The following is a 26,630-nucleotide window of genomic DNA, read 5'->3' on the forward strand; positions in this document are numbered from 1 at the left end:
AATTAAATGTTGATGCCTTTTCATCATTTATATCATAGGTTATGACAACTAATGGCAGCAGGTCAAATATATTAGTTGTTTGATCTAATAAAATTCTACAATTTTCTCTCTACTAAGGAACGCAGCGGAGTTTTGTGACGATGGGTGTACGTTTGTCTTTCTGTTAATCTGTCTGTCTGTTAGCAACATGACTCAAAAGCAGACTCACGGATTTGGTTGAAATTTTCAGGGAAGGTCAGAAATGACACAAGGACCACCTCATTAGATTTTGGCAGTGATGTGTCTTATAGTCTTGATCCACGGATTTGTTAAAAATTTCTGTATCATTGCGAGACAGCAGCACGCCATCAGAAGGTTTTTTGATTTTTAACACTAATAAACAACTATATACCTAAAGCAGTGTTTCGACAGTCATAGCTGTTGCTTTGATTGGCATTTTTTCAGAAGACGTGTGCAATCCCCTGAGGCAATATAACGTTCTTTCGGTTTTTGGCTTTATTATGTTTTTAATGTCAGACTCCAACACAAGCCAAAAATAAAAGATATCAAAGCATATATTGATGATCCAGAAGCTTCCCCCAGTGCAGCTGAGTTTTATAGTTACCAATTACTTTGGGACAGAGGACACAGCACCACAACTCAGTCTGACAGGCAATTTTGAGTACAGGAATCCTTAAAGAATTTGAATACCTCGACCCAACATAAAGTTGTAATAACAAAATGACTTGAAAAACATTTATAAACAGGATTTACACAGAGGCTCGCATAGTGTGGCATTCAACCGATATGAGCCCGAGTGTGTTGGCTATCAATCATCGACACAGAGAAGGTAGTCATGTGACGACCAACTTAAACACCAAAGTAAACAGGCAGTTAAAGCGGCCGTGAGGCTCAGTGAATGGTCCCGTGTGAGTAGGTGTGTGAGTGTATGCAGCGTGATGTGTGGGCGGCTGGCTGGCTGGCTGGCTGGCTGGCTGGCTGGCTGGCTGGCTGGCTGGCTGGCTGGCTGGCTGGCTGGCTGGCTGGCAGGCACTCGCTCTGGAGACGAAGCTGCCAAAAAGCCTGCTGTCTGGACTTGGTTTACAGTGGAGGATCCCTCCTTCTGCCCCGTTGCCACACTCCTCCACCCCAAAGTCTCAGTGTGTGTCAGAGGCATTGTGGGTTAAGGAGGTGGCACGCTGCCTATCGGAGATGGAGGAGGAGGGCAGGCGGGGACAGGATGGGCTCCGTTGGCAGCAGAGTTGGTCCCCAGAACTCACACACTTAGATATAAAACACATTTACACACTATCTCGCTCACTCATCCTCTGGCCTGCGACGTGTGTGCTAATTAGCTCTTGGCACATTCGGATGTGTGTGTGTGTGTGTGTGTGTGTGTGTGTGTGTGTGTGTGTGTGTGTGTGTGTGTGTGTGTGTGTGTGTGTGTGTGTGTGTGTGTGTGTGTGTGTGTGTGTGTGTGTGTGTTTTCAGCAGTCAGTGTTGCATTGCGGACACCCATGAGTGTTTATTAAGTCTTGGGGCCAGACACTTAAATGAAAGACCAATCTGGCTCGGTGCTTTGGTTCAGAGAAGTCGGGGGGGAGGAGAGAGGAGGATGGTAAGCCTGGACAGTTGCATGGAGGGAGGGAGAATGATGGTGTGATATGGGGGGGGGGATTCAAAGAAAATTGGAAGGAAACCAAGAAAGAAATGCACAGATTGTAATCTGAGTGAGAATGGAAAATGGGATTTGAGAGAATGAGTCGGAGAGGTTGTTTTTTATTCTTTGAGGGAAGATGAGGGCTGCAGGGAGGAATGCAGAAGGAGAAGAGGAGGTAGGATGAAGCTGATTGCTGTATTGAATTTCTTCTGCCTTTTGGAGAAACTGTCTCACTCGCATGCGCATAAGCATGCAGAGTCATGTGCTGCTTTACAATCTAGTTTGTGTTTCATTAAAAGCCAGAACAATTTTGTCCACTTTAATTAATTAAAAACCTAAAAGAGAGCAGCGAGTCGCTGGTTAAATTCATGTCATATTATCGTCTCAGCAAGATGATATATGCAGTCAGAATGAACAGACAGTGTGTCCTGCTTCAGTGCAACTCTTACCATGAGATTGTACAACCACCCTGCAGCTACTCACAACGAATAAGGACATTTTATTATTTTTCGAACGGAATTCTTAATGAATTTTTTGCCCATAATCTCTGTTGCCTCACTTCTTATTGGCATATTTCATTCCCCCCCCCTCTATGTTGCCTTTCGATAGCAAAGTTCCATGTGAAGATTTAATGGGAAATGAAGCCCGAGACCTCCCAATTTGGAATAAATGAAAGCATGAAGCAAATCGCAGTCGCCATCAGCCTGTGTCATCACGAGTAATTCCACATGTAAACATCACGTATAAATGGGATATGCAAATGAGGGAAGATTCGCCATGAACAAATACTTTTAACTCAACATATGCTCAGATGTTAATATGCTATCTTAATTGGTCTTACTGCATTCTCATACATCCTCCTACAGAGCTCCTTTGACTTTGAATGTTAAGTTGGCGGATTTAGATTCCCTTGAACCTCCCAGGCTCTCTCCGCACTCAGTTGTAGGCATGTGGAAGCTCGGTTTCGCCGTCTATTAATCAGCATGTGCCGGATAAAAACAGATGTGATAAAATGGGCGGGTCAGCGCAGTTAATGAGCTTAACAGCTATAAATTGCATTATAGACCTCGGTGAGGATGAACAATCCGTCCCCGCTGAGGAATAAGTGACAGAGAACAAGAGGAAGGTTTGGTTCAAGCCTCTATTTCAGGCAGTGAGATGCGGTTGAAAGCACTCACATACATGCATACAAAAAACAACATACACAAACAGCCAGTGTCAGTGTTGGGGTTGAGGCTCTGGCTTTTGTGGAGGTTCTCCTGGGAAATCACACTGAATAAAATTAGACCCGAGGAATTCTGTCTGTGTGAGAGTGTTTGTTGGAGTGTCGTCAAACAACCTTGCGATATTCTGTGGCTCAGGAATTCTTCACTTCTTCTTCTTTTCTTCTTCTTTTCTCTCCTCAATCAATACTTTCCATCTTCATTTGTTGCTCATTCAAACACTTTGCTGTGAAGGACTGTGGGGCTTCAACACATCCATATCTAAGCTATGGATGCTGATAATCACATTGGTTTTGCTCCATTTGGTTGTGCCTGCATGCTGCTTATTACATAGCAGCAAGGGCGGACTGATGATGCCAAATGTTTTATCATCTGATGCTCTAAAAGCAACATGTAGTTGAGACGCCACTGTAAATGAAACTAATTTAATCTTTTCCAGCTTTAACGTGTTGGCAAAGACATTGAAATACATTCTCAACTTAGGCTTAGATGCTCAGAACCATGTGAACATTTGTGTTTATTAGTCCACATTGTTTGCAGTGTTGTTGGTATCCATTCAGGTTGTCATGCATCGTTTGGTGTGCCAGTTGGCTTTGTGCCGATCAGGTTTTGGGGCACATCCGTTGCTGGCAATTCAGGACTGTAAGACAATGCTCAAGACAAATACAAATATCTTACCGGCATGCACACATGCAGATGTTGGTTCATCAGAATAATGTCTACCCACATGTAAGCACACTACTTTTCCCCATAAAAAATGGATTTAAACATTCAGTATTCACAGTCGTAGCTTCTTTTCTTCTATTATTTCTTATTTATATTTCCCAAGAAGTTTGTCTCACAGGCCTTTTCAATATGAATACAGCATGCAGTGTGTGTGTTGTACAGGCCACAGAACAGACTGAGTCTGTAAGAATAAAAGACAGTTATCTCACTTTAATATGCTTTATTCTCCCTTTGGTCATATTGATTTTATTTCAGTGTCAGCTCTCCGGTTAGAATACTGGGGGGATTTCCATCCACTGACATGCTCAAAACAGAAGTAGCATCACTGAAAACATAATCCTGTGCTTCCTGCCTGCTGGCATCTGTTGCCAGACAGACAAGTTCAAACACATAAAAATCTGAGCACTACGCATATATATTTTTTACCCTCCCGTTCTCCCACACCATCTCCCTCCAAAATCAACTCTTCCTATTATACTCCCCTGAAAAGCAACAGCAACACCGAATCTGTTTGTAAGTGAGCCTTTCTTATCTCTGTGTGCTCTAGTGAGAACAATTTTAGATTTTGTGGGTTTGCAACTGTGCATGCCTGTATTGATTGCTGCTGGTATGTGGGGAAATGAGGATGATTTGTTATAAAGGAGGAAGAACAGAAGACAATGCACAAACAGCAAGAATGGCCTAAAGAATGAAAGATGCACAAAATGAGCCACATATCAATCTGAGACAGGAGAAGAGATTTATTTAAGCTCTCCGAATCCTCTTTCCTTTCTGATGCTTGTATTCAACGTTTCCTCCCCCCCTTATGAATTCTAAATGATCCGTGTACCAAATATTCCTCTCTTGACAAGAGTCTTAGTTTGAGCAGTGTTCTTGTCTGAGACAGTGCCTTGCTCGAAGAAGACATGTGTTACTTTAAGATGTTATTATTGTGTTTTCTAAGCCCTTGTTGTGTGTGTGTCCTACTTGTGCCCTACAGAGCAATCACTATGGACAATCAGCTGGTTGTCTTGGCAACCACTGCAACGGATGCAGGACGTTACCATGTAGAAGCTGTGAACGAGATGACTGGGGAGAATGTGACGAGTCCCGCTGTCTACCTGAGCATTTCAGGTAAAAAAAACAAAAAAACAAAAACACAAGACAGTTTTACTGAAGGTGTAAGATTTGGCATCGGAGCAAACAAGCCTGCTGATTAACAGTATGTGCAACGTCAGAATCAGTTTACTCTAAATGAAAGAAGCAGCATCATCAATCCCCCAAAGAAGAGAATTTCTATTGCTGGGTAATTGCTGCCTGATCATTATTGGATTTTATTTTACTTCTTTTTTTTTTGCTTGTAGATAAGCTTGATTAGATTCTGTGTCTTATAACTAGAGTTGAGGCTCAGTATCATTTTGATAGATCTGAATCCACTTTACAAGAAAATATCAAATATTCAGTTAAAATGTGGGCTTTTAGTTTGGCCCAGTATGTGGCCCAGTGGTAGCCTAATTACTGTTGACAACCTGCATTCTAGATACAACTTAAAAATGATTTGAGCAGCAGCAGATATGAACTCTTGATTAGCAGCAACATACATATGCTCACATCATTATTAGCAAATTGAAGTCCCTCTTCACTGGTTGATTTCGCTCCTAAAACTCATCTACATGTAAGTGTATGTGAAAATCATCCCTTCCTGCTTTTGAAGTGGTTGAGATGCAATTCTACACTGTTGCTTCTTCTACGTTGTGCAGATATATGAAGTCACCTACAACCAAGCTGGCAGGTTTGGTTTCTTACATATGAAACCCTGGAAATCTGAAGTGAACATAATGCAGCAACAGAAGAATGTGCACTCAGATGGTCTTGTAGAGATAAGCAGATATTAGGCCATGTCACAAGTTGTTTTGCCAAGAACAGTAATTGGCTTGCAGGGAGTGCAGTAACTCCACAACAGACAAATCATCTTTTGACCTTTGGTTTGACATTTGAACTTACCAAAGCATCAACTGACGTCAAAAAGACGTCTGAGTTAAGACAAAAAGATCTGATTAAAGATAGACTTGAAGCAAATTTCATGTTTCTGAAACTAGATCTAAAATGAAACCAGCTGTCAGAAACCAACATTAAGTTGTCATGAATATGATGCTATGATCCATTCATACACTGTGACATGCAAAGACTCTAATCTTTGTGTAGATAGTAGATTCTCTATAGACTATACAGGTCTGTGCCTCTTCATCCATGATCTCATCCCTACTAAATGTAGTCTTTTCCTGCTTTATGGCCGTCTTATAAACAATTGAAGCAGCTGGTTGAGATCCACATCTGCTGTTATAGCCTGACAGTGTGTTTAGGATTGTTGGCTGGTCTACTGCATTAGCTTCAGTTGTTACTGACCAGCGGTTGAGTGTGTTGTGTTGTGTATTTACTGAGTTGTGAGGTTTCTGACCCCCCCCCCCCCCCTCCCCCCCCCCTTCTTCATTCTGGGGGAAATAACCTTCATTCACAGGAGCTGCAAAGTTTGATGTTTGAATTTTAGCCTCTCTGTCATGGCTGTTATCAGTGAATCACTTCACTGCTGCATGATTCTCTCTATATCCTTTCTCCTCGGAGGAAAGAGGATTGACTCTACTGTCTAACAGTCCTTCAGCTGAAGTGTTCACTATGGTTAAGTGAGAGGGAGGGAGTGAGCTCTCTGTCCCTTGTGGCTGTATAGAGTTTTAATTAGATTCTCTTTACAGGGTTGTATCCTTTGGCATCCTTTGTCTCAAATGCGCACCCATGGACACACACACAATCACATAAATATAGGCACAGTACCTTGTTACAGCTGTCAGCGTGAAGTGCTCGCTTGGGCATTGTTAGGAATGGTAAGGGTGTAGTTAGGCCTCACTGATCAGTCTACGGTCATAAACATCTGCATGTGCAACGTGTGTGTTTTTTTTTTCCAATAAACATTTCCTGAGTAAATATCCTTTGCTATATAAAAGTATATTTGATTCAGTTATTGGCTACGGAGATAGGGGAACAATAGAAAAACAAGACATTACAGAAAAACAGGGAGACAAACAAAGAGTACTAAAAACAGGAAGAACAACGTAGAGACAATAGATCTTGTATTTTTTAACCCTTTAACAGCCCATCAGTCAATTAGTTATAGGTATAGGAATGCCATTCCAGATGAATTTGAAGCATGTTAGATGTTCAGCTTTGCAGCTAAAACTGTACACAACCAACACTGATTATTTACAGGTTAAGAACAAGAGTCAAACAGAGGGCATTGTGGGAGTTTAGCTAGCAATGGGTAACTATGACAAAGACTTCTGTGACACTTAATGACCGGGATCGACAAAGAGATATATGTAGAAGACCCCTTTTGTGGACCAAATCATTTGTACACCAACTAGAACAGCAATAGAATAGAATAGAAATACTTCATTAATCCCAGAGGGGAAATTGGGTTGCTATAGTAGAAAGAGTACAGTTCCCACCACCATAAATACAGATAAATAAGCAAAAATGTGTGTTAAATAAAAATATAACATGAAAATAGAAAATGCAAAATATCCTATGTAAAGAATGTAGAAATGTTAAAGTGTTACATATGTAGTTCAAATAAATATCAACACAGCATAAATTACTTGCTTTTCCTTTACAACACCTGCATGGCAGCAGTCACGCTTAGATGGTCCCAATCAGTTAAAAAATGCTTTGATTGGCCCTGATCTCAGTCTTTGAGCATGCATCGGGACATCCCTGGTATTTCTATTTACTGTATATGTTACACATTACACATAGTGAATTGCAGGCTGGATCTCTTACTGACAGAGATCAGCCGAGGTTTACTCATAGGGAATTTGAGAAAAACAAGAATCCAATATGGCAAAATGGGATTAAATTTAATTGAACTGAAGTGATGAGCAGTTCACCAGGTTAGCTGACACAAGAAATCATATGAAGGAACTTATGCAAATTGTGTTTTTGTTCATCTGTGCCACCTCTCTTTCTTTTTCTTTTTTTCTTTTACATTTCCTGTCCTATCTGTTCTCTCCATTTCCTGTCTACCCCCTTTTCTCTTTTCCATTCCATTAAGCAGCCTGTTCGGGATCTGAAGGCAGAAGTTCATAGCTGTCAGTCAAATTTCTAAAAATGTTGTCTTTCTTTTCATAAATTCGCCCGAATAAATGAGATACCTATTTTCTATTCTCCTGTTTCTTACTTTGATTTAAGCATTGTGCTCAACAGACAAGAACCAGCGAGAAAGAGAATTGGTGGAGAAAGAGACAGAAAGAATTAATGAAGTAAGTCATGGGTGTAGACTCAGGATATGGCCGACATCCTGTTTGTGTCAGGACTGTTGTTGATGAAAGCTCCTTGTGTGGGTCTTGCGCTCACTCAAAAGCTCAGGCATTAACAGGGAAGATACAGTCACATTTCTGTATGTTCATGCTGTTTGTACCGACAGTCAACAAAACCTGACTAATCCATAAAGCCCACAAGAGCTGAGAAAAGTGGTAGACAACCAACTGTGTGACCTACGTACTTGACAGATCCATTATCTGCATGTCCCTGACCACTACCCTGTAAGTGTGGCCCAGACTGTTGAAAATAAAAAGCACTAACTGTCATCCGTGGTCGAGCTGGAACAGTCACAATTGATAGCAGCTCAACAGCTTGGTGAGAGGTCACACATTGTAATCGCTGGAAATGCAGCCTGCCTCTAAAATAAACAGCTCCTGGAGCTTTTTATCACCACCAACAACAATGTACACGGTTACAGAAGACGTTTTCCGTCCGTTATCAGCGCCGACGGAACATGACAGAATGACAGAGGTTGAATTTCAAAGAGGGACATGTATCATTTCTAAGTGCTCAAATATACAGTCAACACCGTAGATCATGTCTCTACAGCCTCTTCAGGGAGGGAGGGTCGCAGTCAAGGTGCAGCTTCGGTTTGTTAGGGTCTGAGCACCATTGGAATACAAGGAATTATTATTAGATTTTCTCTCGACAAAATAAATGCATTTTTGAAGCCCAAAACATGTCCAACCTCCTGTAATATTTGTAAAATTGAGCCCCCGCAGCACATTCCACATAGACCTACTTTGGTTGGCATATGTAGCACATCAGAGTGCACAGTAAAGCCTCTTACACACATACTCAAAACACAACAGGATGTCGGCCATTTTAAATTAAGACTTGTACAATATTTTTGCACTAAGAACAAAATTCTTGCTTTTTGCACTGCTCTCACTCTCGCAGTTGTCATTTTGCACTACTGGGTATATACAGTGGTCCCTCACCATATCGAAATTCACTTCTCGCAGTCTCACTGTATTGCAAATTTTTAAATTGGTTTTGGTTTTGCAGATTTTTTGCTATATCACGGGATTTTGCAGTATATAGATATATTTACATATTTATTATTGTTGCGAGCTGTGATGAAGAATGGCGCTGGAGAAAGGATATCTGCCTTTAAAGCACTCTGCAACTGGCAGATGCTTTTATTTTGTCACACACGGACAGCGAATTGTGGCAGGAAGTCACAGTCGCACTACACTTCACACTCATGGTCCTCACAATATAACATTTAACCAAACTATCTAGGCTCACTAAACCACAAACACACAATAAAGCACAAACACTAATAACACTGTAACACTAATAGAAACCACAATAATGACATTCAAACCCCCATTGTGTATTGCAGCACAACAGTTTAGTCACAGTGACCAGCTCTGTGATTGCTACATTATTTTAATAATTTTGTGGTAAAATAAGCATTTTGTAGCCTAATAAAATGAAAACAATATAAAAAAAAATATTTAAAAAAGTAATAATTGAAACATACTAAAAGATATTTAATCAAAATAAAATGCATAGTGTACAGCACTGGATACTGATTGGCTCAGCGACTGTAGCATCAGTCTCCTCTGTCTCCTGTGTATAGTAGCATTCAGCATCTCGCCTTGTCCATTTCAAGTAGACCTCTGATCGCTGCACATAGTGTTGCTCTGTGGTGTTGTGTCGTGTGTGTGGAGGGTTTATAAAGCATTAAACTATATATAAATAATAAAATATGGTTGCAACTTTGCCGGGGGTCTGGAACGTAACCCCCGCGACAGACGAGGGACCACTGTATATTCTTTTCTAGATGTGTAAATATCTGTACATATTTTATTATTCATTCATTTATTTATTTTTCCATAGTTATTTTATGATTCTACTTTTCTTTATTCCTAGAGTGACACCAACAGGTTATTTTTGGTGATTTTGGTTATTTATTTTTTTTTTATTTTCAGGCGCGAACTCCTCGAAGAGGCCAAGTCCAACCTTGGTTGGCCTGTATATATGTCATGGAAAACACTATGAGACCACCCTTGTTTTCTTCAGTTTCTTTTTCATTTCAGTGTTTAGTGCCACAAAAGGTACATTACCTGAAGAATAAAATGAACATGACAAAAAATGCAGCTGATTACATAATACTTTATGTCCTATTTGACATGCTTAAGCTTAACTGTATTCCCGGGGTGTATAAAAGGACATTTCCTGTCATCAGCAGCACTGCACATGCAAAGGCCTAGAGTGGTTTCCTGCTGACATTCAAGCCCTAGCACAACTCAGAAGTTGTCGGCTCTCACATAATGCCTAAAAATAAAGAATTTTGTGAAGCCACAAAGGCAGCCATCTTGGCACTGCTGGAAATTGGCATGAGTGAGAGACAGGTAGCGAAAAAACTGAATATCTCCAAGACAGCCGTTCATTACACCAAGAAAAAAACAAGCCCAACATGGTACTACCAAACTGCTAGCTGGCAAGAAACATCTTTCTACCCCACGAGATGACTGTGCACTCATCCGTTCCCGTGTCAGGAATCGTCGTCAGACCTCCAGGGACCTTAAAAATGAGTGGGCACTGTGGAGAAATGTGACTTGTTCGGCAAGGACAGTTTGAAACAGACTTGTTGAAGCTGATCTGAAGTCACACAGGGCAGGAAGAAGCCCTTCATCAAGGAAAGACAGAGGAAAGCCCAGTTACTCTTTGCTGGGATCACAAGGATTGGACTGTTGATGATTGGGCTAAAGTTCTCTTCAGTAATGAATCCAATTTCCAGTTGATGCCCACTTCAGCCAACTTACTGGTTAGGAGGAAGCCTGGAGAAGCTACAAACCAGACTGTCTGTCTCTACAGTAGAACATGGGGGTGGATCAGTGACGACCTGGGGTTGTTTCAGTATGGGTGGAACAGGGCAAATGAACCAGGTCATGTACAGGGCTACTCTTGAAAACAGTCTTCTTCCATCAGCTGGAAAATTCTTTCCTGCCTCCAATGACTGGATTTTCCAACAAGACAATGCCCCTTACCACACAGCAAGGTCAGTTAAAGCCTGGATGGAGAACCAGAACATTGGAACCATGCCTTGGCCTGCTCAATCACCAGATCTAAATCTAACTGAAAACCTGTGGAAAATCATCAAGTGCAAAACGGAGAACCACAAGCCCAACAACAAAGCAAATTAGTTAGAATTTGTGCAACAGGAATGGGCTGCTGTGACAGCAGGACAATGTCAGAAGCTGGTGGAGAGCAGCCAAGATGCATGGCTGCAGTCTTCAGAAACAATGGTTATGCAATCAAATACTAACTCCTGTGTGGATCATGTGACTAAAACAGAAAAGAAAACATGGAATGCCTAAAAACACAGTTTTTGGCAGTACAATGTCATGTATGCCACTGATGTAAGAACTTAAGTGATTTTGGTTATTATCAAGAAAACCATGGAAAATGGCTAGATGAGCTCTGAAATTAAACTTTTATGAGCTATTTTTGTTGTTATCATTATCTTTGTCCAAATAAATATACCTTTAGTGGTACTAGGCGTTAAAATGAACAAGAAATTGAAGAAAACAAGGGTGGTCTAATAATTTTTTTACATGACTGTACAACAGGCGTTAGTGATCAAAATGAATGGAAATCTTATGCAAAAGTCAAAGAGCATGGTATGACAGTCCCTGGAATTTTGATGTGTTGCCATGAAACAGGAATTGCTGTTTAACTAGCTTGTACATGCTCCAGTCTGCTTCAAACTTGACATCAGAGTCCTGCCCTGATGACATCCAAAGGCCGATAACCATTCGCAGTCATAGCGCCACCTGGTGGACATGTGTGGAGATAGCTAGTATATTCTTAGTTGTAGTGTACAAGGGTATGAGTCACCGTGTGTGTTTGCATTGGAGAGAAAGACAGTTCTAATGGCCTTGGGGTACTTCTGTTAGTGACAGGAGATGAGGATCCCTACTCCAATTAATTGAGCTCCATGCATACCTGCAATCACTGCTCCCTCTCCCTCTGCCTTTAACACACACATACACACACACACTTACACAAAGCCACACACCAACACACTCCTCAGCCTGTCAATCAAAACAGCAGTCAGTCTCCCTGTTGCCCAGAAGCCCAGAAGAGTGTGTGTCTGTCTGTGTGCTGCTGTTCATTTCACAGCAGTGGAGGTATTTGTAGATTTGTACATCAGACCATTAGAGCAGCAAAGTATCCCCAAAGAGAGCAGTCACTGTAGGGAGACTGACTCTCAGACATTAAAGCATACAGACATGTAAACATACAACCACCCAGAAACACTCAGCATAACTGGACATCATCAAACACATGCCCTTTACAAAATAAAAAGCAAGACAAAATAGATGCAGAGGTTTTGATCCCACATGCGTGGACATCTTATGTATAACAGGAGTGAGGAGGGGAGTGGAGAGAAGAGGGTATGCAGGGTGACGAGAGGAAAAGAGAAAGGCAGGATAACAAAGAAGAGTGAGAGGGCAGGAAATTGTGGCAGATGTGAACGGTACATGCTGCCATAATTAGTGTAGTGCTTTAAGTGGTATCCCAGCTTTGGGCTCAATAGTTTATCAGCTGCCTTTGTATGTTCTATAGAGCAGACAGTAATGTCACACTTGTTAATAATTGCTGAATTGCAAAAATAGCTTGGAATGTCACATCCATACAGAGTGCTTTGCTTTAAAAGAGTGCTCAGGTCCTTCAATGCTTCACTTCAATGAAGTTGCAAGAGTAGCAAGACTTAGATTTTTTAAAAAATCAATGTAACGGAGACCGTGATGTTCTGACTTTTAGTCCCTCAATGCTATTCATAGCATCTTTTCATTAGATCCCAACTGCTTCGCAAATTCTCAGTCTGTCTGTTTCACAATACCAGTTTGTAACACATGCATTCACTTTCAAGCTGGTGTCTTTAGTTCCATGCTGACATGACCTAAAGGACCTCGTTCACAGTTTTTTTTTCATACTTGACAAAGACTTCTTATGATTCTTTTCACAGACTGACCAGTAAATTAAATCTGTGGAGTTTACCTTTAAAATGCTCTACAGGGCTGCCACAATTAGTTGGCATAATCAGTGATGTTGATTATGAATAATATAAATATAAAAAACGCATTTTCCTAAAAGGTTTCAATTTTCTGTCGCAAATGTCTTTCTTCAGTGTCAGTGTGTGTTTGTTGTGAAGTAACAGTCATTGGTCGGCTGCAGTTGGCACTGACTTGGTTCACTTGTTACAGTGACGCCGTGCCGCTATCTAACAATGATGCAGAAATCCTTAACAAATCCGTGGATCCAGACTATAAGCCACATCACTGCCAAAATTTAATGAGGTGGTCCTGGTGTCACTTCTGACTTTACCTGAAAATTTCATCCAAATCTGTTAGTCTGTTTTTGAGTAATGTTACGCACAGACAGATTCACAGAAGGACAAGCATACGGCGATCGTCACATAACACCGACCCGTTCCTTGACAGAGTAATAAAGAGAAACGAAAATGCTTCAGCTGCTCTGTATTTCTAAAATATGCAGTGTGCTCATGTTTCACTTTGTTTAATATGCAGACTGAACTTTTGTACTTTGTCAAACTTGAATTTCTTGTCGAGTTGCACTGCTGACTTCTATAATGAGGCCTCTTTTTAATTGCTTTTTAACATGTTGGAGTTTCTAGTTTAACTCTACAATTTTTAACTTTAATATGTAAAACTTTGTGTATAGTTCAGACTATGACATTTCAGAATGGCATACAGTTGATCAAGCTAAGTTGAAATGAAATGGTCATTTTGCTGTTTTTTTTTGTTTTTTTTTTAGGAAAATTAATCGTTGAGATCAGGGATGTCAAATCGTTTTAGTTCAGGGGCCACCCCGACCCAGTAGCCTGGGTACGATTCCAGATCACGGCCCTTTGCTGCAGGTCTTTCCCCCATTCTTCTCCCTACTTTCCTGTCTACCTCTCTACTAGCCTGTCTGAAGAGGCCCAAAAAAATAGCTTTAAAAAAACAAAAAATGTCAGGATCTAGAAATTATTTAAATTTACGGTTTTAAAAAATGTACTATTTGCAGTCTTCCCATGGGCCGGATTGAACCATCTAGTTGGCAAGTTTTGGCCCGCGGGACGTATGTTTGACACCACCGGTTAAGAATAATCTACATATCTGTAAAATGGTTGTCAGATTAATTAAGTTGATGGAAAATCATTTGTTGGTGGCAGAGCTAATGCTCCACGTACTGTACCTCCATCATTACTGTACTGGCGGAAGTTAATACAATCTCCTGGCAACAAAGTTTCCAGAAATAAGTTGGAGGAAGTTGTTTGAAAATGTCTTTTTTTGATGCTTCATGGTTCTGCACAATACTGATTTTCGTAATGAAACCAGGCATGATGTAGCTGAATAGAGCACAGATACAGAAGAGCAATCAAAGAGACACTACGGCCGAGAGGGATCGGCTCCATGCACATAAATGCATCGAAAAATAACCTTATGCCCTTTCACAACTTTAATCATTCATTGTGTGTGTGCATTGGAGAGGGTGTGGGAGTCTGAGTTTGATTACCTCGGTCTGATGATTGGAACAGAGTCTGTCTGAGTTTGATTACGTCTCCTGTTGGAGTCACCCCTGGTGTCTGCCATTTTACATCACTCAGTTTCTTTCATTTATCCTCTTTTCCCCTATTCCTCCATCAGGAAGGGTTTGTCGCCCCGCGGCCCTGAGAAGTGACACAGTGGCGTTTGTCAGGAGCCGAAGAATAGCCTGCTGACCTCAGGATAACCCAGAGACACACACTCTCACTGACACACTGCTGTGTGCACGTTCACGGTGTCATTTAGGAAAACAGACATAGACAAGGAAAAGCGATAAGAGAAGAGTGACAACTTTTCCAAACAGCATATGGCACATGACAGACAAGTTTCTTTTAAAGGCTTTGAGGAAATTGGGGTTTGAAGTATTTTATGTGCACTGTGTGAGAGTAGTGTGTGACAACGTGTTGTTATTTTTGCATATGACGTGTCTTTGTGTCATTTGTTTCTTTCTCTAATCGCATTCCCTCCCTTCCAGATGTTTCCTTTCCACGCCGCTGAGTCTTAAACGAGAGCCTGCTGTGGATCTTTCTGTGCACGTGTGTGTGTGTGTGTGTGTGTGTGTGTGTGTGTGTGTGTGTGTGTGTGTGTGTGTGTGTGTGTGTGTGTGTGTGTGTGTGTGTCTTCGCTCCAGGTCCCATCCCAGTCGCTCTGTGTGGCGTCTAATTAGAGGTATTTTAGTGTCCCTGGAGAGACTGACTGTACGATTGTGTTTTTGTGAGGTGCAGCGCGTCGTAGTGTTGCAGATCCTGACACCTGGAAGCCCTCATTTACGAGCTTAAAAGTGGGATCACAGATTTCCCCGTATGCCTGTGTGCTGTCAGATTGTTTCCAGTGCCGCAGCTCTCGGGGTGTTTTGCATTTTTGCTGCATCATGCCTTGGTGGGCTTCAAGGAACACCATAGAAACCTTTTTCTATCCAACATGGCAACGCTCTGATCCGCGCCACAATCTGCCTCTGTATGCAGCTTCTAGCGCTGGTTAGGGAAAACACCCCGGGAGATTTTAGTTGCCCCGGTGAGAGGAGAATGCAGACAGGCATGTGGAGTAGTGACTCTCTGCAGATGTTTTGGCTGGTGACCCCTAAAAACAAAATGAAAGCCAGGTTGGATGCTGTGTCTGCAGCCACCAGCCTTATGAGTGCAGATGTACGCACTCAGCGGTGACACCACATCTTTTTTCTCCCTCTCATATGACTGCTCTTCAATAATTACAGACAGAAAATATGGCAATGTTTAGGAACAGCTGCAAATATTCTTTATTTAACAGCAAGATAAAATGACTCAGATTTCACAGCCACACTCGGGTTTTGTCTGTTAGACTTTACTCCTATTAGCTGGCGGAGGCCTTTCTGTATCAAGGTACTAAGCTATAATTGGCAACAGCAGCAGTTCTCAGATAAGAAGGGCACATTTTAATTTGATTTTGTGTAGATGGTGTTAAAAGAGAGGATAACGATGTAGTAATTATAGTAATGATATTTCCCTTTCTCATGTATAGTGTTGAGGTGTTGTGTGTGTAATCAGAGAAGTACAAAACAGCCCTCTGGGGCACCTGTTGCTGATGAGTTTATCTTGTTTCATAAACGATAAGTCAATTTAAATACCGCGTAGAATTCCAGAGATTCTGGTTTCTTGTAGTCTGGATTTGCAACTTTTGGACATTGATCGTCTTGGTTTTTGAGAAACTGTGGACATTTTTCTCTTTGGTGAGAGGCCACGTTTAGACCAAATGATCAAAAATAAGTTGCAGTTCTATACTCACGTTCACATTTTAGTTGATAATCATTTCTCACTGTGATCACTCCAGGTGTCATGTTACCAAGTCTGTGCAATGAGCCAGCAGCTCTCAGCAGGCCCTTCAACTTATTTTGATCCTGTTATTTGTGCATGTATTTGGTTTAACCCAACAAATACAGGACTTGGTGTGGAAAACAGATTTAAATAGGTTCTTTTGAAAATCGAGTTTGGAGACAAAAGAAAGCACCACATGGGCTTCAGGCACTGCAGTGTGTTCACGCTTAGTTGCCAAAAAACTCCAAAATTTTTGCACAGCAGCCTTTACTTAGTGGCCATCTGTGATTGCTCTCAAATAGCACATATTCACAAGAGCTTTGCTGTTGTGGAGGCAATTTGTTTCACTTAGTTAGGCTAAAACTGATTAAAAGCTTAGTATCCATCAGTCACTCTCCTCTACATACTGTGCATTAAAGCAATCAAGTGTTACTTCATGTAACAGAGAGTGTTTTCTTGAGTTCTCTCTGCGTCTAACACCAGGTTTGAAGGCAGTAGTTGTATTATTTTCTGAATTACTGGATAGAATATTCTGTTAAAGATGTCAGAATATGGCCCACAGTGTACACTGATGAGCCGAAACATTACGGCCACCCGAGGCGAATATGCTGTTGGGCCTTTGAGTGCTGTCAGAACAGCTTCAAGTTTGTGAGGCCACTGAAGGAGCCCAGTGGCATTTGGCAGCAATGTTCGCAGCAGATTCTTCAAGTTCTGTATGTTGTGAGGCTGAACCCTGCTGATCAGACCTCTTCCACCACATCCTCCAGTAACCCGTCGGACTGGTCCACCACCACAACTCCTCCTTCCACAAGACCCCAGCCATCACCACACCTGCTATAAATCTACAACCAAAGTCTCAGTTGGGGGCGGCTGGGATTTAATGTGAACAGTTTGCCCTGGTCCCTCTCGTGTTTTGTGTGCGTCTTAAGTGTTTTCCATAGCCACTAAGGTGTAGCTAATCGGACATATAGCTTCTGTTAGCAGCTGTTAACTCAGTGAGCAGTTACGTGTGTCTTGGTGAAGACTGTAGCTTTTATTAGCAGCTGGCTAATTCGGTGACAAACTGTTAGTATACAATGTGTTTCGTAGCCGCTGAGGGGTGGTGACTCGTGTGTCGTGTTTTTCTATATGTGTGTTTTAAGGCACCTGCTTTATTTACTTAATTCTGTGCACTCTAGACTTGTTTGTATTAGTTTGTGCTGTTTGTTGTGGTTATTGCTATTGAGTTTAGGTTTGGCTTCCAAGTTTATTTATTTTGTTTTTCTTCAGCTAATTTGAGAACTGTGTTTGTTGCCTTTGTTTAATTTTATTTGGTTCTGTGATTTAGCAACATCCACCATACTTTGTTGTTCCACTTTTATGTTAATTTTGTCACAAAACAATATATTGCTTTACCCTAACCAATAGGGCATGTGACATCCTGGACAGGTCGCCAGTCTGTCGCAGGGCCACATACAGAGACAAACAATCACTCTCACATTCACACCTACGGGCAATTTAGAATAATCAATTAACCTCAGCATATTTTTGGACTGTGGGAGGAAGCCGGAGTACCCGGAGAAAACCCACGCATGCACAGGGAGAACATGCAAACTCCATGCAGAAAGATCCCGGGAAAGCCGGGACGCGAACCAGGGATCTTCTTGCTGCAAGGCGAAAGTGCTAACCACTAGACCACTGTGCAGCCCTGCTATTCAGACCAGCCCTACAAATATTGTATTCCTAGACAAGTAAAATGTGTTCTCAATTACATTTCTAGCCAAATATATTTTCTATGTAATTACTTATGGTTTGTCTCATATTTTAAATTTCTTTCCAATCAATGCATCTTTGCTATTTATTTTATTTCTTTTATTGTCGCTCCTTTTCAGCCAATCAATCAGATATTAGATGGGGCTGGACTTGTCACCTTGGAAACCTAGATAACATAAGAGAAACTTCAAACATGTTGTGAAAGGGTTGTACATTAACCCAAAACATGTCCAAACCTAACCAAGTTTCCCACCTGTAGTTGTTGTGAATTTATTTTCCTAAACCTACCTGTCTACTTTTCATACCTAAACCTAACCAAACAGCAAGTGAAAAGGAATAAATAAAGTAAATGACAAGTGAAACGGAGATCTAAGAATAATGATCCTAGACGGTCTCTTGGGTGAAAGTTTTGTTGCCGACTTCCTCCTTATGGGGACTTCATGTAGCCTTTTCAAACTGAAAACCTTTCCACAGTCTTACCTTTGTAAAGTTTCAAAACCACATTCCATTACTTTAAAAACATAAAAGTTATTTGGAGCATCATTTTTGGGAGACAGGGTTGATCAGAAGATTCTCAGTGATGCTGGTCAGGAGAGAAACTCTGATGAGGGCCAAATAACTATGGCCAGATGACAGAGTCAAGCTGTCCAGTGGCTAGTTAGATAGTGAACAGATAACCATCCTGAAGGTCACTTAACAGAATCACTGATGCATTCATTAGCATGGGAACCTTGAAGTTTGGGTACCAACAGGCAGTACACATTATTCTTTTAACATGCTTTTATCTATTACCACAGGCCCACTAGGTTAATTTGAAAGATCTAACCTTGTGCAAGGACACATTAGGATTGCAACGATCTCCTTTGTATTAAAAGTCTGGTAATTTAAAGTCTGCAGATGTGGAACACACACATACATAATCATACAAATAGGCACTAATACTCAGTGGTTTTGATAAAGGGGCTTGGCTAATGAATCAGTGCTTTGATTAATTCCTGCTACAACTGGTTGTGTCTGGAATTATTATATTCAATATTTCAGTTGCAAAGGGATCCGATTCCTCTCTCTTGATCCCCACCTCCCATCTCTGTCTTTTCCTCTCTCAGTCTCTTCTCTCTGTGTAATGAGGCTCCTGTGTGCTTCTATAATTAAAACCCTCGTGTACAGATGGAGAGAGGGAGTGATGGAAGGATGGACAGTGGGCTGACTCATAGACTGTGTCAGTGTGACAAGCCTCAGTGTGGATGCTCCACTTGTTCCGCCTAGTTGTGGATTTCATTGCAAGTGTGTTTTACAGTGTGATGACACTGATTAGAATGGATGCCCATGCATGCAGTTGTGACAGAGCGGTTTACAGATGCACACCCACTCAAATCCTCACCCTGATAAAGTAAGTCAATAGGCTAAAAGAAGGTAACAGACACTGAGGAAGGCGTCCAGTCCTTAGGGAATGGACAAAATGTCACAGACACAAGTTTCCACGAATCAATGAACAAGCAGATGTTTCGGAGGTAAAAAAAAAAAGCTAGAGAACAAGCTTCAGTGTGACACAGGTTCCTGCCAACATTGTTTACCGCTGGGCACCAGATAAATTCCTGTAGGGGAACAGTGCTTGAGCCAGGATAGTCTGGAAGGAGTCAGATAGATCCAGTATCTTCCAACCTGTCCGGAGAAAACCTTTAATTGATTAAGATGATCTCATAAAACCACATATCACAGGGATTCATAGGAGCTCCAGTAGAAATCAACTGAACTTTTCTGGTAGGTGCTTCGAGAACCTACCAGAGAAGTCCAGTTGAAGTCCAGATCATTTCTAGATCTTGACAAGTTGTTTTGACTGTAAAGTAAAATACTATATTGTTGAGGTTTAGATATACTCTCATCTATAAGTTGTGATGTGTAAAGGGTAAACTGAGTCATAATATTGTTGAAATTGCACTTATTTTTCATAAAAAATTACTGGTTGTTCATAATGTTTTAAAAAGATCGTTCATTAAGTGTGACCGTTTTCAGAATGTGCTTTTTTGCACAAACAAATAGAAACATTTGGAGTTGTGGTTATTTATAGGTTGATAGGTCTGATTTTACTGGTCCTGTATGTGGTCTTTGAACTAAAATGAGTGTGACACCCTTGCCATGAACGATTGCTAAACATCAACAAAAAGACATTTTCACTAGCTTTTAAGAGACCAGTTTAAATTATTGTTAGTTTTGCTAATTCACATATAAATTCTGGTGCATATTATATAATGTGAAAAGGAGAAGCCACTGAAAGCAAAGATTCAGCTCTTGAATGTACTGAGGATGACTGGGTGAAGGTTGTAGTAATGAGGTTGGTAGTTACTGGGACAATGCTACGCTTTAACTCAGCCTCTGAGTGTGTTTTGGGGTTTTGTGTGTCTTGCAGTGAGAATGAAGCAATTTTTCATGTTGAAGAAACAGTGCATCGGGGTTTAATAGGAGGTTTGAACAAAGAAGTGCGTTGTTACTTTGGCAGGGATGTAGTTGATGCACCATTGAGGTTAACTAATGCACATCTCCAGATAAATACTGGGTAGGCATCTTAACTCCGCTCAGGAAATCAAATGCACAAACTCACAAAACACACAAGATGCTGAATGAGGTGTTAAGTGCACAGATAAGTAGCACCGTGCTTGTGGTTTTAATGATGCTGTCAGTCACATAACTGCCGTTATCACTACTTGGTTATACACTCGGTGACCCCAGACTGTGTATATGTCGGTCAGGGAATGTGCATGAACGTTTATATTCTGAACAGGAGCTTTATTTCAGCATGTTGGATGCTATGTTGATGCAGACAGATGTTTTACAGTTTTCCCACTGTGTCAGTGGTGGTGCTTTATTTTGATACTCATGGCTGTGTGAAAATGCGCAAGGCTTCATGACTCCAAGCCGAGCAACCCGATGGGATGCGCTGTTCATATGCCAGCTTGTATCAGCACATACTGGCTACATCCAGGGTTTTCATAAACAATTTTTCACAGGATCCCGAATATAAATGAAATATTATTCTGAATTCAAACACGCCGATTGTCTCTATGTGTCAGTGGGCACTTGCTGGGTCTAACAGGTTACTGGAGTAGCAGGCCAGTCAGCAGATGTTAATTTGAAGCAATAGATGAGGAGGAGAAAAAGAGCGTTTGAGAAGGGAAACGGAGCTGGTGAATGATGAGGCAGGGCGGCAGAGGAAAGATTGGATTGAAGGAAGAGAAGAAAGATAAAGGATGGGTAAATACTCATAGAGATGATGAGGTGCTGAGGAAGGGAAATATGTTCAGTGGCAGAATGAAGGTGCAAAGAGAGGTGAACGTGTCATTGGTTGTTTGACTTATGTTTTGTGTGTTTGTGTGTAGGTATGGTATAATTTCTTGTATCGTATGGAAGTTCATTTGAGATTAATTGCGCTTGTAGATCTACAGATAAAGCGGCTGAGCTGAGAAATGTTGGCTTTTTTTTTTTTTTTTCAAAAAAGACACTTTCCACAAACATATGAATTGGTCTAGAGGGGTCCAGTGTTGGGATGCTAATGATTAACAAATATATGAACCGATACCGTACCAGATTCTTGTTTTCTTGTTAGCCTATTTTGATTTCAAAGTGTACGCTGTTTTACTTTTTCTTGCTTTAATTTTGTGCAAAATTTCAAAAGGCACTTCTAATTTTTTTGACATTTATGTAGAAACACAGCTAGAAAAGTACTGCACACGTGTGTGTCTCTGGTGACATTGCACTTAAATGTGTCTGTATTTTTGTCAGTGACAGATCTGCCAAAATTAGAGACTCGGTGATGCTTTCACGTAACTTCTAAAGTCACACTTACACACAAGCTAATATACTGCATGCCCCATGTGCTCATTAGTTACTGTGTGTTCAGATGACACTGTAGTCTGAATGACCATGTGGGCGCGTTGTCATTTATTAAAGCCTTGCTAAAATTTAGCCATGTCTCACATCCCTTTATAAGTTCTTACACAATGCTGCAAGAGTGTGTGTGTGTGTGTGTGTGTGTGTGTGTGTGTGTGTGTGTGTGTGTGTGTGTGTGTGTGTGTGTGTGTGTGTGTGTGTGTGTGTGTGTGTGTGTGTGTGTGTGTGTGTGTGTGTGTGTGTGTGTGTGTTTGCCCTCTTGCCCTCTGCGCTATCAGTGTAAAGGTAAGACAGGGTTTCTTACCAGAGTTTCAATGCAAACAAAGCTCTTGCAAAGAATTACATAAAGAATGAGAAGGGATATGAGGACGAGCAGGGAAGACGTGAGGACAGAAGGGGAATTACAGAGAGTCAAAGAGAAAGAGGAGAGCAGCGAGCAGAACTGGAGAAGCTTTGAGGACAGATAGAGATGGATAGGAAGGAAGAAAGAGTGGCAGAGTGTAAAAGTTGAAGATTGAGAGGGGATGCTGAAAACAGGAATAGATCAACAGGGTCTTTAATCCAAAAATAGTTTCCGCCCTTCTTTCTCCTCATCCCTACTTACCTCCCCACCACTCCTGCCTCCCCAGCCTGGTTGTTTGGAGTGATTGAAGAAAAGAGATGTGTGCAGCCTTCATGTGTTCCACACACACACTCACGGACAGCCGTGTGTGCACGTGGACATATTGTGGTCCATAGACAGACAGATGATGTCCATTACCAGGCCATGCTGTCCGGAGCCAGGCGGAACAGCTGCAGCCAGATCACACTGATCTATCACTGTTCTAATGAATCTGTTATAGCCAGGCCCAACCAATAAATCTTGGAGCCACTTAATCAATTAAACCATTAATCAGCCACAGACCCAAAGTGTTCTTGGCCCGTTGAGGGATCACTTTATATATGTACGGAGACGGAACGACGCACGCACACAAATCTGCGCTTATACATGCAGACACCGAGTCAGTCAGTGTGAATGTAAAAACAAGATGTGTTTTTCTTTGTTGCAGTGAGAAGCCGACATGCACGGCAATTTAATATGGGTTTGTCTGCATTCTTACCAGAGGTACAGTCGAATGAGATGCACAATGCATTTAGGAAAACAGAAAGTGCTTGCAGGTGAGGCGTGAGAGCTCTGGCTAGAGGCATTATGTTTTCCTGTTGTCCATCTAGTCATCCAGTTCTGGTGAATGCAACATATTGGAATGCCTGGAGAAGATTTCTTCAAATGTGGCACAAACGTTCACTTGGACTCAGAAATTAATGGTCAACATTATCTCTTGAATTCACATGCTAATTATGTCAAAATTTTGCACAAATGGATCAGGGTCAGGATGAAGTGGTGGTTTAAAGGTGAAATTTACTTTGACATCTTAATGTTCTGCATGAAAACTCTTTGGCCAATATTCAGCACCATAACTGAGGAACAGAAAAGGAGATTGTAGCTGTATTTTGCATTTGGTTGAATACTGAATTGGTAACTTTCTATGCTGCTGGTTTGAATATGTGTGTGAAACATATGCGTCTTAGAATTTGTGGCTCCCTTGCAGCAACATATAGTCTCTAATTGAAGGCCGCATTTCTGTCGGTGGAAATTGCATGTCAGTAAAGTTAAAAAAAAAACATTCAGTATTTTTTATTAAATTCCTTCAGATTCTTATTCGCATATATGAGTCAAGGGCAGACAAGGATGTAGACTGGTTGGCAGAAGCATCCAAGCATGAGACAGTAGTTCCAGTGTCTGTTTTATAGGAAAGTAAAATGATTATTTGGAGGTTTGGCACTGTTAGTCTGCCAAAACATGGTGTTTCAGGGGTCACCCTGGGGTCTGGAAAATATCTTGCAGTATTTTCTGGCATTTTATAGGCTAACTGTCGGGGCACTCCTCATGATTGCTGTTTGTTTCAATCTCATATCATCTAAATTTAGCGATTCCAGTTTCTTCCTCTGTTCATTCAGATTGCAGTTAAAATTCCAAGGCAAACTCTAGAATTTATGATCTTGTGGACATTAGTCAGTGGCCTAATTACCACTGAGTGTGTTGTCTTCTGTATTTATTCATTTGCCCGGAATATACTCATCTTGTTGGTGATAACAGTCTTTGTAGGTTTCAGTAATCCTGATAAATAATCCTATCATTACCCTCAGGGAGGCATTGGAAATCGCTGCCATTTGGGGAAAAAAAAAAAAAAAAAAAAAGCAAAGCTTCCTGCTGCAATTTGGTTCTTGAGCTTCGTGTCCCCTCATGCCTCAGCCATGTGTTCTTGTCTTTGCATTGATTTGGGTGAAACTATTTTGCATTTCACAGGAATCAGTTTCTGCTCAGCTGTGTGGTCATTTCAGTGGTTTTAATGAAGGTTTGTTTGCTGCTTTCACAGCTTTTTAGTACTGGAGATGCCTTAGACAGTAACAACAAGCTACGGAAGATGACTCTGGATCAGGATCAGGCTGCACAATATCAGTTTTTAAGATCATTCACGCATTTATCACTTCCAAACTCGTTAACTATAATGTTCTTTACTCCAGTATCATAAGAGTAACTTTATCAGACTCTGCTTTTAACTTGTTCCAGTAGAAATGAACTCTTTATTCCTTTTGTTGTTGGCATTCTGTGGTTACCGTTTAGTTTTAAGATGGATTTGATGGATACGATGTTTTGAAAGCTTTACACAATCAGGCAACTACTGCCTGATGGCTGTTTAAGGCAGAAAACTTTTGAATCTTGCCTTGTGACAGGAGTTGATCGGGTTTTTGCCGTTCGTGCCACGAAATTATGAAATTTACTGCCAAAGGTGCTCAGACTGAATCTTTTAAAACAGTACTGAAAACCTGCTTTTGTAATAAGATCTTCTCTTAACCAGTACACCGTTTTGTTGTGGCGACTTCACTATTTTATACGGTGTTCTTTTGTCCAATTACTTTTTATACTGTGTGTTTTTAATTGCTTTACACAGCACCTCATAATTTTTATTTTGAAAGGTGCTATAACATATAATAAATATACAATAAATATAAATATTGTTGTCATTGTTGATGCTGTGAATGCCAAGTGGTTTGCAACCTTAATGTAAAAAGAAAAAAAAAAAGTATATATATATATATATATATATATATATATATATATATATATACATATATATATATATATATATATATATATATATATATATATATATATATATATATATATATATATATATATATATATATATATATATAAAATAGAAATGACAATCAGCTTCAAGCAGAGATACGGTGGCAAGAAAAAGTATGTGAACCTTTTGGAATTTCATGGTTTTCTGCATTAATTTGTCATAAAATGTGAGCTGATCTTCATCTAATTCAAGGGTATTGACAAATACAAGAAGAGCACTCAGAGAGCGCAGTACTCTGCCAAGGCTGCCCAGTCCTTGTATGGTTTCCGACAGATAAGTGCTGATAAGTTGGCAGGTAGTGTTCACTTGATGTAGTCAGAGTGACTCGTGCCGCTATCTCACAATGATACAGAAATATTTAACGAATCTGTGGATTCAGACTATAAGCCCCGTCACTGCCAACATCTAATCACTTGGTCCTTGTGTCATTTCTGACCTTCCCTGAAAATTTCATCCAAATCCGGCATTCCGTTTTTGAATAATGTTGTGCACAGAAAGACAGATTAACACACGGAGAAACGTACGGCAATCGTCACATAACTGAGTAGTAATGTGCCTAAAATAATAAAAACACAAAAAAAATCTGATCTGAAATTCTAAAAGGTTCACATACTTTTTCTTGCCACTGTATGTTCTCAACATATGATATCATAATGTTTTTCTAAAACTTTAACGTATATACAAGGTTTAGCATTAGCACATCATGAAACCAGCAAACCAAAGTAGGATTTGACTGATATACTTTCTCTTGATTGCCATCTGTTTTTTCAGGGCATGCATTTGTAAATGTATTTATTTTACTAATAATTGGAATATTTCTGAATGTCAGATTTCACACAGAACAATGTCGGTCCACTGATTCTACCTAACAGCCAAAGACTTGATTGAGCTTTGGTTCACAGTATAAAAAGAGCCAGGACTGGAAAACAGTGATAACATACATAATTCTATTATGTATTCCTTGAGAATGTTCTATGTATCTCTAGTTAATGATTTAGCACGGTTTTGTTCCGGGGGCTTTCCCAAAAGGGATCAATAAAAGCTTCTACAGTAATACTACAGTATTCGTATTTTTATTCTGCTCCAAAAACCGTGAGTTTGTGAGCGTGTGTCTTAGCCTTCGAGGAAGTGCCCAAGGAAATGCCAGGACATGTTACCCTCCATTGATCTGTAATATTCCTCTAGGCCTGGTCCCCTCACTCACTGGCTTGTAGTAAATGAATGGACTGTGTCAAATGCAGAATCTACACAGGGTAGCAGTGAATGTTTGGCTGGCATACCATTTGTTTTTAAAGGACTTAAAATTCAGTATCCTCTTATATAGGAACCTTATTTACATATGCTGAGGGCCTCTTAGACACAGTTCTTCAGTGCCGTGCGACAGAGAAGCGATAGGAAAGAAGTAGATAAAGGCAAAGACTGGGTGACAGTGAAGAAGGAGTGTGAGATAGGGGATTACCCTGCAGCATTCTGGATGAAGAAGAGAAAAAAAAGGAGGAAAC

General features: G+C 40.7%; 1 protein-coding gene across 4 annotated transcripts in view; it reads left to right on the forward strand.

Moving 5' to 3' along the window:
* Positions 1-26,630, forward strand: part of sdk1b (sidekick cell adhesion molecule 1b) — a 296,949-nt gene that overhangs the window by 144,364 nt on the left and 125,955 nt on the right. For all 4 annotated transcript variants that reach the window (XM_055009968.1, XM_055009969.1, XM_035943818.2 and 1 more), the window contains exon 5: positions 4,568-4,701. In XM_055009968.1, the coding sequence (XP_054865943.1) occupies positions 4,568-4,701 (134 nt within the window). The remainder of the gene's footprint in view (positions 1-4,567; positions 4,702-26,630) is intronic.

Source organism: Amphiprion ocellaris, chromosome 4 (assembly GCF_022539595.1).
Source record: "Amphiprion ocellaris isolate individual 3 ecotype Okinawa chromosome 4, ASM2253959v1, whole genome shotgun sequence".
In the NCBI taxonomy this organism is placed as follows: domain Eukaryota; kingdom Metazoa; phylum Chordata; class Actinopteri; family Pomacentridae; genus Amphiprion; species Amphiprion ocellaris.